At 37.5% G+C, this 18,439-nt stretch overlaps 1 protein-coding gene and 1 long non-coding RNA gene across 10 annotated transcripts in view; one reads left to right on the top strand and one right to left on the bottom strand.

Moving 5' to 3' along the window:
• LOC132331240 (uncharacterized) overlaps window positions 1-5,962 on the top strand; it is a 34,705-nt gene extending 28,743 nt beyond the window's left edge. Inside the window, exons 7-8 of the long non-coding RNA XR_009487518.1 lie at window positions 3,088-3,177; window positions 4,430-5,962. This is a non-coding gene — a long non-coding RNA (uncharacterized LOC132331240). The remainder of the gene's footprint in view (window positions 1-3,087; window positions 3,178-4,429) is intronic.
• The window catches only part of KCNT2 (potassium sodium-activated channel subfamily T member 2), a 115,358-nt gene that overhangs the window by 55,425 nt on the left and 41,494 nt on the right, over window positions 1-18,439 (bottom strand). For 8 of the 9 annotated variants that reach the window (XM_059854482.1, XM_059854479.1, XM_059854475.1 and 5 more), the window contains 3 exons: window positions 17,821-17,895; window positions 17,247-17,330; window positions 16,576-16,670 (listed from right to left, as the gene is read on the bottom strand). In XM_059854482.1, the coding sequence (XP_059710465.1) occupies window positions 16,576-16,670; window positions 17,247-17,330; window positions 17,821-17,895 (254 nt within the window). The remainder of the gene's footprint in view (window positions 1-16,575; window positions 16,671-17,246; window positions 17,331-17,820; window positions 17,896-18,439) is intronic. The other variant, XM_059854481.1, reaches the window with a different exon arrangement.

The following is an 18,439-nucleotide window of genomic DNA, read 5'->3' as shown; positions in this document are numbered from 1 at the left end:
GACATAAGGAAATGTGCAGTAATTCAGGCTTCATATTTTGCCTGGTTTGATATTTTTGGTGATATTTTTACCTCCTTGTTTGCTTCCTCTTCCTCTTTCATCTCCTGAAGTTAAGTAATTTATTTAGTCATCCTTGGATAAACAAAATTATTTCAAGCAGGAAAAGAATGACAGTAAAGGCAATGCTAACACCTACTTGTTTTTGTGGAGAAAACAAACCACAGTAATAATCAGTACACAGAGAGTCCCTAGTGAAACAAGGCCAATTCAGCACCTTCTATGCCAATTTTAGGACTCCTCTGAATTCAGGAAGGTTGTCTTTTCACAATGGATCTAAGGGAGCCACTCACAACAAAACAAAATTGCTTCAATGCAGAGATTTAGTATTTCTAAAAAACCCCACAGAAAGCCAAACTGTCTGCTGAAGGAAAAGTAGTATCACAAAATGTATTACAAACATCCAGAGGATAGAAGTAATATTTCCAAACACTCTGCTACCACTGCACTTGAAAAACAAAAAGTAAAGAGAATAACATGTAATCTCTGAAGATTGGTAATGTTTATTTTGGGTATTATTTGAACTCTTGAGAGTTCAGTCTCTGTTTTACTGGAAGCTTTCTTTCTAGTTCCAGGAATCTTTGTTTGCTTGAGTATCTTATGTGCCAAAACCAACTCCTGTTTGTAAATAAACTGTCTTTACATGTACTACAGAAATAAATCCTGCAGAGTAAAATAATCCCTGAGACAGTCAGTTTTTGATCATGCTGCAGAAGCATGTCACAGAAATGGCTGTAACAAGAACCATTTGGATGGCATTTTGCAAACACTGTACATTAACTATCCTTATTTATAACCAATTGTTTGGAGTCTATTTGATCTCAAATTATATTTTCATTTGTCGGCATTGACAAATTAATTTGATTTCTACATTTTCACTTCTAGAGAAAATTACTGTTTACACATATTGATTCTTGAGGTCTAGAATAATGCACCAGAGGCTGAGCCAAAAGTCAGAGCTGCTTCTGTGTGCTGAGGATTAGGCAGCAATTAGCAGCACTTTTCTTTGGACCTGTACCTTTGAGCTCCACCTTGTGTAATGACTCTGCCATGTTTGCAGCAGCTGGCTGAGGGGACTGGCTAAAGGATGTGCTGAAATCCACATGGATCCATTTTATCAGGTTCTGTGTGGTTCTGGGGCAAAGGCTCAGTGCTTCTGTACTACAGAAGCTACACCTGAACTAACTGACAAGCCCAGCAATCCTGCTTAAGCAAATGTCCTCAGCAGTTTCTCACATCTAAAACTCTGAACAATTTCCTCAGATCCTACCAGAGAATTGTGATGCTAGAAAAAATTAGAAATTAAACTCTCATTATTTAATTGTCCTATACTGCCAATTGTTGTTAATGTTATTTTAACAATTTATGAGCCTACTATCACAGATTTTTTTCTTTTTTCTTTATGAGAAAAATTGGAATGAACTATCAGTCAACAAAAATGTTGACAGACTACTAACTCTAGCAAATATTCATGGGTAAAGTACAAATACAGTGAAATACTGAAGAAAAGGACCATGTTGACTTTCCAGGAAATACAGACCAGCATTTGAGACATATTTTAGCACAGTAGTGACTGTAACTGCTTAAGGAAACTTCCTCAGTCTCTACATCAAAATAAAATGTACCTATAGAACATTTCATTCTTCAGTCTCACTCTAGAAGATGTAGTATCTCATAAAAGTCTGTTAAATTTATAGAGGTCTTGCTTCAAAAACTGGCAAAAGGTGCTCACTCCTTGCCAAAGATGTTAATATTAAGCTGGTGCCAGTCTTAAATCCTTGAACTGAAAATGGTGTTGGGACTAATGCTGTATTTGGAGAATGCCCTGCTTTTTACAGAGGAAAACAGTTTTTCATACTAGAAATTGTCTCTGTGGGGTGTTCAGTCTTCTCTAGAACATCATGTAGAGCCAGATGCAGTTTTGTCCCATATTTTAAAATCAGACATTATGGAACAGCAATTCTCAGTGTGGAGAGTTAGTATTCACATGATCATTAGACATGCAATTTTCACAAACTCTGGGCTGAATACTGATATAACTGGAGTGACACTAAAGTGCATTTCTTTTTCATTCCCCCTATCAGATGCACATGGAAATACTGTCTGTTGACTTCTGAGTGACAATACATGCAGAAGGTGAAGCTGTTGGTAATCACCCTGCTGTGACCTAAAAACCTGATGCTTTCTGACAGAAACCCTGACTCTTGTGTAAATAATGAAGAGGCAAACAAAAAGAACAAGGGATATGCAGAAAATGCAGCAAGTAAAAGAGAGAAGCAACAATCACAAAATACTCTGACCAATAATGAAATGCTAATCCCACCCAAAAACCCTGAATATGAGGTTTTAACTTGATAAATAATGCTTCAGTTTTTTCCAAGACTTGTGCCTCTTCTCAGGTCTTTTCTAAAATCAGTGGGTTTTTTTCTAATTTATTTTTTAAAAGCAATTTTCCATAAACAATATTAAAATAGAAAAAAATCCCAATAGTTTAAGTAGATGTACAACTTTCATAAAGTTAATATGACAGAATTTGGTACAATATATCATATAAAATATATCAAATTGAAGCATTACAATGAGAAGTTGCTATTTTCACCTTTCTTTCCACATAAAAGGATTTAAAGCTGTAGGAATTACTGAATTTCATGACAAAGAAAATATTAATTGTATACAAGACAGTGAAAGAAATGAGGGAGAACTGCTGACTGGAAAGATGAAGGTTGTCATGCTGCCTTTAAAGGAAATAGGTAGAGAATTCCCTTGCTGTTCTTAGTTGGCAACAACTGATCTAACAAATGCAGCAGATCAGCTGCAAGGTATTCCCTGACAGGACAAAACAGACACTGGACATTGTGATTTCTTAATATTAATGGACAAAAATTGTAACAGTCTCAGGCATTTTTGCAACTCTAATGTCACTGCATCTGACAGTTCAGCATAAATCTACTTTTCAGGATATATTTTTCTCAAAGACCAGCATTTATTTACATACAACACTGTCCTTTTCTTTTTTTTTTTTTTTAACAGAATCACAATAGGGAAGGGGAAGACTTGGATTAATTCAGCAGGCTTTGAATCAAACTGTTCAGTTCTGTGGGACTTGGAACACAAGCTGAGGTAAGGACGATGAATTTACTTTCACTACACAACAATGCCACCATGTCAGAAATTGATTCAGACTTTCTCTTCAGATGGAAAGGTCATTTTTGTTTATATTCCAATTTCATCTTTATCCCCAATGATGATGTTTGAGGATATGATCATTACTTACCCATGGTGTCCTTTATAAGCCTTTTCCTTCCCCAAAGATCAGAACATTATATGCAGCTAATGGTTGCAAAAGCTCAATTTATAAAAATAAACTCTCCCCCTAGGAACTCATGTGACTTCCAGCAACTGCAGAACATCATGTTAAGCAGAATAGGGTATTATGAAATGACCAAGTGTATGTAAATATTTGTTGAAGCTGGGTGAGAACCTTTCTACTCCTGCTGCTGCCTTTAGTGGGATAAGAAGAGGAGCTGCAATTAAGGAGCTCTGGTCATTGAGATGCACCAGCAGGGTCCCTCTGTGGGCAGCCTTCAGCTCAGTGTGTTTCCACAGGCAGCTCTGTCCACACTTCAGCCTCTAAGCTCAAAGGGGCACCTGTATTTGTGTGTGCTTTCAGTCTGCCCCAGAGCTTTGATGGTAAACTAAATTTTGGCAGCCCAGCTTCAGTGTGTCAACACTGTGGCACCCAAGAGCCTGCTGGAGCCTGAGCTCTGGTCTGCTCACACAAGGAGTCAGGAACTACTCAGGAAACAGAATCATGCAGTCACTACTTAACCACCAGATACTCCTCACCTGCAGAGTGCTACAGAATTAGGTGACATTCTATACCTATCCTTCCTTGGGAAGAATAATTAAGTAATCTATTTATAATATTCAAAAATGATATGTGTTGTGCTGGAAAATTCAAATTCAAACCTCTAATTTAATACACCCGATATGTTATGCTTTAGAACATCATGTTTAATGTTTCTTGCAATAGTTTTGAAACACTCTTATGGTGTAACAGTTGTTAGGCAAACCACCCACACTCCCTCAATCAAACTGAACTAACAATTGAAAGATTCATTATCTGAGTATTTGTTAAATGTGCACAAGAAAAAGCTAACCCAGCATGTAGAATATTCTGTTAGCTACTGACAGAAACCTTTTGTTAATTTTCAACCTAACTCAAGTCATGGCATATTTTAATGTCAAGTGGATTTAATTTTATCGTTAAGTCAAAATTTTCTCCTTATCAGATTTTGCATTTTCATTTGATTTTTAAGGATATTCATGGATCGTCCTTACACTGACATCCATTTTTACATCTCCTTGACAGCCTTTCATCTGTCTGCACTTTGAGTGCAACTTCTTTTTGCTGCTCTCATTGCTGCTATTGAAACAACTGCTTCAGGACGAGCCAAGTTACCTTACTCCAGCTTCAGCATTTTATGGTTGCTAGCACCATAAACAAAAAAGAACTTAGAAAATACCAAATAAGTAATATTCAGGAAGAATGGACTTTCTTGCAGTGCTTATCTTGCTGTGAAACTGAAACCAGTAACAAATACAGGCTGGAGTGGTCTAAAACTTGCAAGTGACTCAAATCAAATGCCTCTTGTCTTATCCCCTTTAACCACAACCATGAGGCATGCAGCCCTTTGGAAAACTCACAAGTGGTATTTCCCTTCCCAGCTTAAATTTCCAGAGACTTTGGGTAATGGGAAACTTTCTATTAGCCTCCCTTTTGGAAACTGTAAATATAGAAAGAGTGTTTAAGATAAAAGGCTGTAGTCACATGAGGACAGTGGTGTACATTTCTTGCATTTCAAGATGCCCTGTGAGAACACTGAGTCATCAATGGTCTTTGTTCTCAGGGTATTTCCCTTCAATATTTTGGCTGTTACATGCACAAATTTGGCATCATTGAAGCTTCTTTCATATGCCTAGGTGTTCTAAGTGTTGGTACCTCTGTCAGTGAGGTCACTTGCACAGGAAAGAACAAAGGCCACCAGTTACTGTCAGATCTGTAACCTCCCTGTCAACATTAGAAATAGAAAATCTGGCCAATAATTACAGAGAGAGCTCTGCAGCTTGCCAGCAACGTTTGCTGGATCTGGGCTACAAAAGTAAAGCCTCTGCATGTGTGTTCAGTTTGTCCTCAATGTAGCTGCTACATTCTGTGACAGCCTTAAGGCAAAGACAGTTCAACCAGGCAGTGAGCTAAATGGAAGCATTTGCTGTGCTGCTGCTTTGCAAGGGGAGTGTCCACCCAGCTGCTTAGAGGGGTGGCTATATGGGCAGACCCTAGAAAAGTGCACTGATATATCCAGTCTGTCCACTCAGAACACTGCCTGCAGACTCCTGATGAGCAGAAGGTTCACTGCAGAGTGCAAGATATAAAGGGGTGTATGGAAACTGCAATGTCATCTAAAATATAGCCTGGGTTTTTTAAATACTCATATGGTATGCTTTGGCTCTTTTATTTCATAACAATTGTTATTAAAAAAACAGGAGCACACATGAAAATGTGTGCCACGGAAATAAATTTTCCTTGTTTGTATTCCTTGTGGAAAGGTGTTTTTACTTCAGAGTCACCTCCTTGTTGACCTACAGTCTTAGGTAGAGACAAGCCTTTGGACAGTGACCAAGGAAACAACTGGCCTGTGAAAAAGATATAATTAAGCACCAGACTTAATGCTTAGGTTTGCTAAAACACCAGAAAGTGGGGAAGTGTTAAATAGAGGTTGTGTAATGGGGTGAAAATTACAGGAGGTAATCTGTGAGGAGATAAAAGCAATATATTCTGTCATGCATTACAGACTCCTCTACGGTTTGAGTTCCTGCTTGGAAACCCAGCAATTCTTTTAGTCATGAGCCAGAGGGCTTGTACACCTTGAACTCTCTGTGTATTGTTCAGTTTGATCAGCAAGCTCTGGGATTTCATCATCATCATTTTCCTCCTCCTGCTCCTCACTACTGTTAACACTGGTTTCCATTAAAATCCAGTGATTTCAATGAAATATTTGAGTGAAAAATCATGAACTTATAATACTTAAAGAGTTTGCTGAAAGTCAGAGAAATTTTCTTTGGGACACCTGTTTTGACAATGTGCTTGCTTGAAGAAAAATTTCCAAGTCTAATAATTTCTTTGTCTGAAATTCAAATGGATCGATACATATTATTCTTTTAGAAATCATTGAAATCCAAAACCTCACAAGAACTCTTGAAATGTGAGGTTTAACTGCCTAACAAACACAAGCACGTTTAGGAAAAAAAAATTTAGTGTACATGATTAATACTCATCATCTAAAACAAGGGCACAGGTGGTGTCATAATGACCAAAAAACAGGAGACGAGTGAGAAGGGGAGCTTCATCCAGCTGCCAGGAAAATAGGATTAATGAGCACAACACCAGAGAGAGGAAGGCAGGGAGGAAGAAGGAGGGACATCACTGTCTCTACCAGGACTGACAGCATATTCTATAATCTCTGGTATGTTTTGTCTGGCATGTTTTCCCCTTGATTGCTTATCCCATGGAGAATATTCAGTAAGATTTTATTCTTACTACAAACACACACACTCCAACTAGTAAAATTAGACTTTCACTCTGAATATTCAGGAGGAAGCATTTCGTATTTGCCTTAAAGTTGGCTGAATATTTTGTCCATTTTTTTTCTTTTATAGTTTTAGAATATTAGTGAAGTGAACAAAAAGAGATCAAGTGAAGGAGTACAGTTAAAAGATGACCCACAGTCAATCCTTTTGCCACAGGTAGACGTAAAACAGAAGTAAATTTCTTTACTGAGAGGGTGTTTGGGCACTGCAACAGGCTCCCCTAGGAAGTGGTCCTGGCACCAAGCCTGTCAGAGTTCAAGAACCATCTGGACAAAGCTTTTAGTCATATGATTTAGTTTTAGGTAAACCTGTAGGAGCGGGGAGTTAGACTTGATGATGGGTTCCTTCCAACTTGAAATATTCAGTGATTTATCCAATTTTAGTAAATGCAAGTACATGCCCATATGTAGCTGTGCCCTCTCATCAGTAACTTTATTTTTAACTTCTTTGCGGAAGATATTTGCATTTACTTGTTTTTCCTCTGCTCATCTCTAATGAAAAGAAACTTGCAAAATATTTAAACTGTATTTAAACCAAAAAGCAGATTAAGTGCTCATTCTCAGCAGTTGACTAAGGCTTGTCATGTATAAAAGCCAATGGTAATAATGGCCTAAAATGTAAAAAAAATTAACTGAAATGGAATGCCAGAAAGAGTTTAGTTCTGAACAAAGCCTGCAGTTCCAGCAGACTGTAATGCATTGGGTACCTTTAAACAGCCTTGTCTCTGCTGTGATCCCCCACCCCTTCAGCAGGAGGGAATGCCCTGCTTGCTCTGCAGGGTCATCACAGTGCTCTGTGCCCAGAGGAACTGACAATCACATTTCATGCCTAGTGGTACATTTGCAGTCTATGAAGTCAACCCATGGCTTGGTCTTCAGGTTTTACTAATGAGCACGGATTATTTTTAGTGCCTTGGGCACTTCCACTCTAATATACACTTCTATATGGCAGAAATGCACAACTTCCAGAAATGTGAAAAAACACAGCTGTGTTTGAGCAAAGAATGGGGGAATATGTTCAGCTTTTGGGATGTATCTGAGTTCCTTTATAAATACAATTAGCTATTTTACTGAGGTTGAGATAACACAACTCAACTAATATACAAACTTCTTAAACTTTTTTTTAGAAGGTTTTAATTGCTAGTGGAAGTACAGAACTCACTAATGAGAGTGCTTTTTATTTGGATTATACCCTAAAGGGTCTATACTGACAAACTATTGTTTTGTGTGTATTTGCCACCCAGTTGTGACACTCTATGGCTGACTGTGCCTCTGCTCTTCACTTTGAAAATCATCTGTCAAACATTATAGTAATTTCTAATGGAACACCAACTATACAGAATAGATTTATTTTTTTTTAATGCATTCTAGATATGATTTTTTTCTTTTAAAAACCATGGTAAGTGCATTAAAATCCTTCTTTTTAGATGATCTCATATCAAAACCTGATCTCTGCCAAAGCCATTGAGATGTGCTTTCAACAAGCCAAAAAGTTATGCTTAATACAGACACAGAGTGAGTGAATAGTTCCTGGAGGCTGGTGTCAAGATCTGTTTGTATGGCCAAAGGTATATCAAACTTTTTTAACTCTTATCTTTCTGATTTGAGAAATATGAACTTTGCTAAACTTCACACCCTTAAAACACCTTTGGAATGTGAAACAGACAACCAAAGAGAACAAAGCACTGAAGAATTGTGCTGATCCCAAATCACCATAATGCCCACTGGAGAACCAGAATAACTGATGGCATCTGATAACACAGTTACATGGTTATGTGTTAGCAGAAACCACTACAAACACCAAATCTTTGTAAAGTAAAATAGTTTATCAGCCTAATAAATCAGTCAATGGAAGACATATTTATTTTTTTAGGTCTGCATGCTAATGACAACTTCATTTTTGAGCCAGGAATTGTGAGTGATGATGGTTTGATGCCAGCTACTGAATGGTGAAGTATTTACCATGAACATAATTACTCACCATTGTTACACTTGGCATTCTGTTTGCTACTGTCTAAAATGATAGAATATATTCAAAGACAGCATGGGAGTATCACGTTTTTCTTTTTAGTGTAAAGAAAAAATAAAACTTATGAAATGTAATGCCTTCTTGTAAGGAAAGAGATGGAAGACTTGAGGGTTCTAACATTTATTTTGTATATCAAATTGACCCTTTAAGGGGAACTTTACCTGTTTTTATTTAAGTCTTCCCAAAACCTAAGGTTTATTTTGCCAGTATGATCCTACAGTATTTCACATCCTGCAGACTCTGGTTACACTCCAGATCAACTTTCATTCCAGCATTTTATTTTCCAGAAGCTATTCTTGTCTCCCTTGTTCTGAAGGTAACAAACATCTTTTGCATACGTAACGTTTACATTTTCACGCAAGGGATCTATTTACAAGCTTGTGTGTTTATAAACCAATGGAAAGCAAACTAGAAAACTTACATCCTAATAATCTACATGCCTGCTCAGTTCACCTCCCTAGGTCAAATCCTTTCATCTGACTGCATTTTTCCTGTGCATCTTTGTCCAGTGTTGATAATTTTGAAGACATGCACATCTCAAATGCATATTGCACATATTAAAATACAGTAATTGTTTGGGTTTTTTATTTGGAATATAGCATTCTATTTTTCTTAGTTGTTCCTTATTTATCCTTGCTCATTGGACAATCACTTCTAGATTTTCTCCAAACCACATTTTATGACAGAGAAAGCACATTTTGCTAAATTTAGTTTTTTAATTTTACTGAGACATTACAGATTACTCACAGTGACTCTATTTTATGCTTTGTTCCTGCAAAGGAACAAGGACAGGAATGAATTTAGACCAACTTTGAGGAATTTTACATGTTGCTTTACATATGTTGGCAAGCCATAACTAGTTAATATTAGCAATAAGCTTGATTTTATTACCTCTCACAGAATTCAAAATAAAATTGGTGGAGAAAGAACACCATAGAGATGCAGTCTTAGAACTGTATTTCTAACAGTCCAAATGTTATATGACTCAAAATCATTTGCTTTTTTTTCCTCCATGTGTAATGGTAATTGGTCTCTGCTGCCAGGACAAGCTCTGCTTGTCATGGTATCTGGTAATATTATTACTCTATTGCAAGATGTCATGATAATAAAAGCTGAAATTCTCCCAATTGCATATTCAGAGCCCATAATGTTTTCCAAAATATTTTGGCTCCCTAATATTCTCAATGAACCTTAATTAAATGTAGTCAAGACTATTGATGTAAATATTAGCAGCACTTATTTGAGAGAGATTTTTACATCCCATGGAAGTCACCGGGGAAAATATTGGGAAAGAGCCCGAGTGCCATTTTATCTCCTCCTTGGGCAGGGGCTTGGTTTTGAATATATGATTTGCACTCTCCTTAAATATGCATATTTTGATTACTGAAGTTTCAGTACTTCACATGGCATGAAAAAAATTATTAGAAGAGAAAGACAGAAAAATGCTTCAGAGAATAGAAGCTGGAACTTTCAGAAAGGTAAGTGTGTACTTCGATGTCTGACTCCCACCAAGAGCAAAGGCCTGGCAAGAGAGGATGAAAATTCTTCCCAGTGTCAATTTAAAATATTGATTTATAGAATATACTCTACACAGAACAGACTGTGAAATTGCAATTACATTAATTGTCAAAGGAGGATTCACCTGACCTATAATGTAAAGGTACACACCTTATTGTACTGAAATACTCAGATACTGTGTGCTACAACAGAGAACAAAAAATGTGGATTAGTTAATTTTGCCTTTCAAATTTATACAAATTTAACTTTGCCCACCATTATCTACATTCAGTTTGGAACAACTGATTTTCAGATTAACAAATGACCTGCAACCTGGTCAAATTAGCAAAGTTTGTAGCTTGAAAAGATCACAAGTACATGTAGCTGACTCATTTTCCAGGGTGAAATAAAAGAGAAATCTCTCAATCACACTGTTTAATTGCTTAATTTTATATTTCTATATATATTCCAAATAGGAGAATTTGCTTATAAATAATGCTGTTGATACTCCATTTTAGAGAGGCCTTGTGAAGGCAGCTTTCTGAGCTATCATTTAGTCTGATTGTTTTTTATTTTGAGCAAAAAAGATGACTACAAACGTATCTCTCACACTAAGAAGATAATTGAGATTGAACCTTCTAACCTTCATGACTTTTTTCCACAGATCACAGTAAATAGACTACTTAAATTGTTGTTAATTTCGCTGGTGTCTGTGTCTAGTTTTAAATATTCCATTACATCAGTGGCACAGAGAATTCCCTGCATGAGCCATGGGAAAGATGCTGACCTAATTATTTTAGAAATAACTATGTAGAAACATCTAAAAAGATTAACAAAGGAAATATTATGTCACTACCAAATTAATAACTAAAATAGCATGAAAATCACTGTATAATTATCTAGGTTTCCATAGAAACTGTCTTTGATGGGTAGCCAAAAAGACTGCTGATTGAGCTTCAATACTTCTGCTCTCCCTGTAATACATGACTTCTGATCTGCCTTTCACAAACAGCCAACCAGCACACATCCTTATCCTACAATCTTCAGCAGCACTCCTCAAAAGCACTAATCACCCACATGCTTTTTTCAGATCTGCACTCTTGAACTTAAATATGCAAAAATATTTTAAAAGTGTATTATTACAAATACAGAGCTAGCAAAAAAGAAAATTGTACATGGTAATATTTCTGTTTTGTCACAATACAATAGTTGCATAAAAATATGAAAAGGCATTAATCAAAGAAAAATTGTGGGTTTTATTTCACTCTTTCATGGTACTTTTCCATTACATTTGCTCACCTTTTGAAAAGCCTTGGCCATTTAAGTACTAATCATAGGCATGTGAGCAAATGGATCCCAGTGCTAGCAATGGTGAAAGAAGTGTGGCTATCCCATAAATTCCAAAAGAAACTCTAAGAGTTTTATCTGAATTTCTTTCATTTAAATAATCAAAATTGGCAACTATTTTTGGCAACACTGTTTTTGCATGTGTCTCATACAGCAGATATCAGCAGAGTCACCTTAGAAATTTCTGTACCTAAAAGAGGTAAACCCTGCATTCAGCATGTGTTTCTCCTACCAAAGCTCACAAGAATGTTGGCCTTGAGTTCATGCACTCAGTTTTTCCCAGAAGGCAGTATTTCACATAAACTCTGGTTGAATTTATAGAATATTTGCTCACAAATAGCAAGTGGATATTTCAGGAAATGCTTTGCTGTTGACCTCCCAGGAGCTGCACAGCCTTTCCATCATCCCCTCACTTAAGGAAGTGTTAAAGCAGTGTCTGAACTCGACCTCAATTTTCCTTGCACACATGCACAGAGAAAGCTCCCATCCAGGCTGCCCTGGTTCCAGGAACTGAGCAGCAGGACAGGGGGAGGGTGGGATTGCTCCAATGGATGTGGAAGGTACTGCATGTGCCACTGCCCTACTTCTAGATCTACTTGCTGATGTTTGGAGAGCGCTGCACTGGAATACTTCAAAACAGAAAACAGAGACCCCATGTTTGAAACATACAGGTTCCTGACAGATCTGCTTGGTTTCAGAGAAAGAAAAGTACCACTGCTATTACTTCAGAGCTTTGTGGGATTCTTGTAATAGTGGAATAATTAATTTTGTATTATTTACAGTTACTTTGAACTTTCAATTAATGTTGTATAATATTCTGGGATTTAAATTCTGAAACTCTTGTTTATTCTGTTAGCTCCTGAAACTTCACATACTTTAATACTTTAGAATAATTGGATTCTAAAAGGCAGAAGCCCAGTGTTATCTTGTGCTCTCCTAATATGCAGAAAATCTCTCTCAATCAAACTGAGACTGGTCCTGAACACTGAGACTTATGTACAGCAAAACATAACATCACAGAAAGAACTGCAGACCCAAAAATCCACATTTTATTTCATATTCCATAATCCACCAACACTTTTCATCCTACTTAAGGCTAGGCATCTTTCTTGGAAAACTGCCATTTGGCTCCAGTCACAAGCAACACAGAAAGGTAAAGTCAAGACCTCCCTAGGGTGACTTAGCTCCCTTCAGATCACCTTCTGAGGTGTTTATATCTACTGATTGATAATAAAGGGAACTGGAGCACTGAGATACCTTTTCCTCTCTAAAATCTTCTGTGATTAATCTTTTCTTGGTTGGGTGGTTTTTCTTCTCTGGACACATTTGGAATTTGGACACATTGTTCCAAATCATAAGGTCCTGACTTGTCTGGTTTGGACTAGATCACTGTTGGGATTTGTCCTCATCCCTTCAAGCAACTTACTCCTACTGCTTGCTCTGGATGAGAACTGTGAGTGAGTAACTGCCCTTGAGGCTACAGTACTGGCATTCTACAGGTATTCTGTGAGTTACTGTGTGGAAACATCCTTATTTTCTGATGCTGAAAGTACTGAAGTGTAAAAACATGTCAAGAATGACCTCAGTGAGCTTTCCATGAAAGCATAAGCAAAGTCTGGGCAGGTTTGAGTATGAAAAAATAACTGTCCATCTCAAAGAATTTGTAGCCACTTCCTTCACAAGCTAATCACTCTACACTGGTGATATATGACTAACACTGCTTTAAAATTCAAAATAACGCTTAATAGATGATTCACTGTGTCACAGAAAGATGCCTGAAATACTTATTCACTGTTATTTGTCTTCTTGTACAGTTTACAGAAATAATTAGTATTCCATTTGACAAACAAGTGCAAACATCCATTAGCTTAATGACACAACACATGTTATGACTAGGTCTATAACTCTCACTAGAACACTCAATAGTAACTGCTGAACAGTCTGTCATATCGGAGCACACATATTTTAGTAGCTGTAAAATTGCTCTGGTTACAAGGCCACTGAGATGCTAAAGAAAGAAAATCATTGGACTGCCTAATTTATCTTTGAAGTCAGGAAATAAGAGACCAAAAAAAAAACCCTTGTATGTAATCTATAAATTACAGATACCTGAAAATGGTCTTGTAGATTTACTGACCTGCAAATGAGTTCCACCCCCACATCCATAAACAATTATCACTAAGGAGCAAAGAGTGGAGTAGAGCATAAATTTTGTTGTGATTACTGTTTGTTCTGTAATAACATTGAAAATTGTCAGCTCTATACAAAAACACAGAAGAAGCCTTTTTCTACCATACTCTAAGTGCAAAGGACAGCCTGAACATTGGTATCTAAAAACTGTGAGATTAGCCAATCAGTTGTAACCTCAGATAACTTATTTTTTTAGTTTTCATTGGAAAACTTCCACCTCAGTTGTAAGACATAAGGTGGCATGTGCCTATCTTTGTAACCACTACTTACAAGATTCTGATGTGGAGATGTAAATGATGGCTTTGCAGATGATGCACGAGGTGAAATTCATTTTCTGTGGGTTTCCTGCTAGTTATGGTAAAGTTATTTTGAAAATTCTTATTATATGCAGACAGGAACAAAGCCAATGAGGAATCTTTCTGGGCTTCGTACCATCTTATAAAATCATGTAATTCCCATAAAAAAACTCCATTCCATCTCTGTCTATGTGTCTGCCAAAAAAAGGTGGCTTTGAACAGAAAACCCTGTGTTTTAAAGCTGGATTGGCTTCACAAGTGCTGATGTTGCTCTTGCAGCAGATGGCACAAGCCTGGCAAGCAGGAGCTAAGGGGGCTGTGGGGTTTCAATTGAATCCACCCAGGGCTTGAGTGTCAGCAGGGAGGCTCCATGAGGGCAGCTATCAGTGCCAAAAGCACACCATGAGCATGTCCCTCATCCTCTAAGGGGAAAGTGCTCTGCTACTGAAGGCACTGTACTAATCCAGGCTTAGTAATTTTGCTTTACTGAAGCCATGGCACTACATGGAGCAGGGCAGTGTTTCTAGATGGAACCAAAGCATGCTCATGAGAACAGACTGGTGATGACTGAAAAGTTTTGTGTGTTGTGCCAGTGCTGGCTCCCAAACGTGTTTGGGGCTACGGACCTGGGTACTGCCTGCCTTTACAGAAAACATGAAAGATCAGTCTGGTGAAGGCACCCTTAAGTGCACAGATTCCAGCAGTGGACTTGGGTCCTCCTTCAGCAGGAAGGAACTCATATTAGCTCTAAATGATGTCTATAAAATGAAACACTCTCTCAAATGCGCCATAGACGTAACATAATCAAAGACTCTAAGTTAATTCAGTTGGACTGTTTATAGAGGTTCTTTTGGGTATTTTAAATATATAATCAGTAGTATAAAGAAAAAAGGTGTAAAAATGCCATTATGTGTGTTCACATAGACAAGGGTAGCAATCACTTGAACACAACTCCAGTCTTAGAGAAGCTGCAGATGTTTGAACTACCATTCTCAGTCAAAAAGTGCTTTGTTTCCTTAGTTACTGCATTACTGGGTGTCTTCATCTCATTTGGCTTATTTTCAAGTCTAGCAGGGTCAGTCCTAGGTCAGTAAATAATGAACTGTAATGAAGCAGTATCTGCAGCTGTTGAGCCCAGCCATAATTACAGGTGAGCTTCCCACTTCCTGCATGCTTTACTGTCAGTTACCACAATGCCTGCTGGTGAGCAGCATTTCAGTAAAATATTGAAGTAGGCAGGTAAAAAAGGGGAAGGAATATTTGCTCAATAGCCCCTTGTATTGTAAAAAACTAAAAAGCAAAATTAAAAATATCCAAGTCCTTATGCATATAAAATTACGTAACATTCAACAGGAGATTAAAAATCACCAAAAATTCATTACTGTCTGGAACAGGCAGCATTTTTTATTAAGCATGTGTGTGGCCCTAAGACAAAGGGTAAAATTGGACCATTCATTAAGCCTGGCTAGAGCAAACTTCTCCTCTAAAAAGCCATGTGCTATGTTACACTTATTACCAAAAGGGTTAGGCAGCACAATCAGAAAAGCAAGCTAGAGAAATAAAGTAAGAGAAAATCTAATTACTGTCTCCAAAATGACACACCACACTTTATCAAAGTGCTGACCTAAAGGCATCTTGTCTGGCAAAACAAATACAGGTGATTTAGCCTTTCCATAGAGAACCATCTTCTCTCTTCCCTGTCCTCTAGTACACCAGCTTGTATCACACTGTACACAGCCCTGTATTCCCCCTGAGTATGATTCTCAATTCTCAGGCACCACTGATGAGAAAGTTCTGTATGATGAGAATGTTCTGTATGTTAAGTAAACTGCAGAGCTGTGCAGAGCTGTGTAGCCATTCTAATCATGTATTCTCCTTCATGTGCCTCCAGCCCTGCCTAACACCATATCGCTCTGGCACAATGTAAACATGGGGCAATGGAGTGGTGCTTCCTCAGGATGTAAATTCAAGTTTTTCAGGTCTTGCAGCAAAACATTCTTCAGAGTAATACACTGTGGTTGTTTGAACCTACCATCCAGTACCATCAGTACTCTAGATTAATGCATTCTACACTGTAATCTGGATTATTAACAGCTATCCCCAGTAATCCTTAGGGGAATGTGACTCGGTCAAAGTCTTAAGGCTGAGGTATTGCACATTCTTCTCTGTCCCAGCAGACAGAGGAAGGTGACCTTGGTGTGGGTCAATATACTTCTGTTGCTGCTCTTCATATGTGAGTGACTTCTCTGCTGAGGTTGGTATATATGTAAAGCTCCCCCCTGCTTCATCCTGTGTTTTTGCATTATCTGTGTTTCCTTCCTTAGAGTGAGAAGGATTCCTTTTCCCATGCATGCACATTCTGTTTCCAAACCCAGTGCATCCACACCCCAGCAGTACAGGTGCTAGTTAACACTTTCACTGAAGTGTTTCACCCTTCTTATTTCACTGCATGGTTTCCACCAGGCAAGCCAACATGTCTAATAAAAACAGAGGGGATCTGGCCACTTACCAAGTGAAGATGAGACATAGTAAGGTAGATATTAAAATGAGGACTTGGTTAAACATTGCAGACTGTGTGCGTTGGATGGCTCGGTGAAGATCATTCTGTAGTAAAGGAAAATAGGTGTTATTTTTGGGTTTGAACCAATAAGTCAGGATCTGATTCTGTAGAGGAAATATGCAGTACCCTGATAGCAGTGCAGTCACCCAAATTCACTTAGGAGTTTGCTGATAATACAGAAGGTGCAGAAGGGCCAGCTGTGAGTCTGTGATTATTTAAGTAGTTCTTTCTCATCCCAGCACAATTCTGATCCTATTGCAAGCTGCCTTGAGGTCTGCTCATGTCTAGCTTGCAAATTACAGGCTGCAAGGCCCAATTATGGACTAACAGTTGAGTTCCCTGCAATTGTGTATGAATGACAGAGTAGCAAAAGAACCATCCACAGCCATTTCCTTTATTGGCACAGTAACAATTTATACTAATTGAGATTTCATTGCACATCTTACTTTTTTCTCATTTTGATGCAGAAAGCAGTTTAGTAATGCTTGACCATTTGGATAATCTAAATACAGATCTGGTTAGCTTCCTATTAGGGTTAGACTGTACTGCCAAAATCCCACTAAAGACAATATACAAAAAAACCCACAACTCTAGAATATTTATTTCCTTTGCATACTTACAATCATATTTTCTAAAGCATGCTTTGCCAGCCAGCAATTTAAAAATACAGGAATAAACAGGTTTCTTAGGACTGGCCAGAAAATCTGCAAGAGGAATTAACAAATTCATTAGGAGCTTTTCTGATAGAGCTTTACTATTCAAGCAGCAATGAAACACTTGGGAAAAATACTTACTATTAATGTGTTTCTAGCGTGAGATTTGGCTTTAAATAACATTTTTGTCTTCCTTTGTGATTAACCACATGCAAGATAATTAGATAAAATAGGAACACAGTTTTCACTGCAGGCATGAGTGATTCTTACATTTCTGCAACCATCTGGTTTATTTTATTGATTGTGCTGTAGTTTGAGTTAGAGGGTTTTGGTTTTGATTGTGCCCATGGAAGAAGAAGTGGAAAGTTATCTGTATGACTTTACTCCAGCAGCAAACTGTCTTCTTCTTGTTGGCAAATTTCTGCTCCCATAGGCACAAACTCATCATTCACATTAGAATAAAATTTATTTTTAAAAATTAAGGGTATTTGTGCAGCTATAGAAGTGCAATGTGCAAATGTATTAATTCAAGTATGTTTACCGTGATGATGAAAGGGACAGCATTAATTATTTCCAGGAGAAAGGGTATTCTCAGAATTTGTTCCCAGATATTTCCCTTCAAAGAAAAGGAAAAAAAACCTCACAATGTCACAGTCAGCTTACAAACAAATTTCTGACGAGAAATACATGTGATGTCCCAATGAAACACAGGAAGTCTCTCCCACACCTGAAATTCAGGAATATCATTCATTTCAGATTTAAACACATGTAACAAAAGTGAATATGGAATATAGATCACTCTGGATCCTTTTTCCTACAGTCTATCATAAAGTACTTCCCAGGTAAAAGATATATACTTTTAAATCTCCTTCCTTTCACCCTTTCCATTTATCATTTATCTTTACTTTGTATTTTTTCTTTCCCAACTGTTTTGGTGAGGGAAGTAAAAAAAAAAAAATCAAGTGTTTAATATTTGAATTAGGACTACAATATCAAGTTCTCTGTTTCTGCCACCAACAGTTCAGAACAGTGTTGTTCTGAACACTTCAGGGCTTTTTGGAACTTGATCTTGCTTCCATGAAATGAGAGGTCTTCCCCACATATTTCAGTGAAGTGGCATTGATCTTTTAATTTGCTTACTGCTAGCAACAGGATGGGGA

This window comes from Haemorhous mexicanus, chromosome 9 (genome assembly GCF_027477595.1).
Source record: "Haemorhous mexicanus isolate bHaeMex1 chromosome 9, bHaeMex1.pri, whole genome shotgun sequence".
In the NCBI taxonomy this organism is placed as follows: domain Eukaryota; kingdom Metazoa; phylum Chordata; class Aves; order Passeriformes; family Fringillidae; genus Haemorhous; species Haemorhous mexicanus.
Note: the sequence above shows the minus strand (reverse complement) of the source record. Positions and strands in the feature narration are given on the sequence as shown.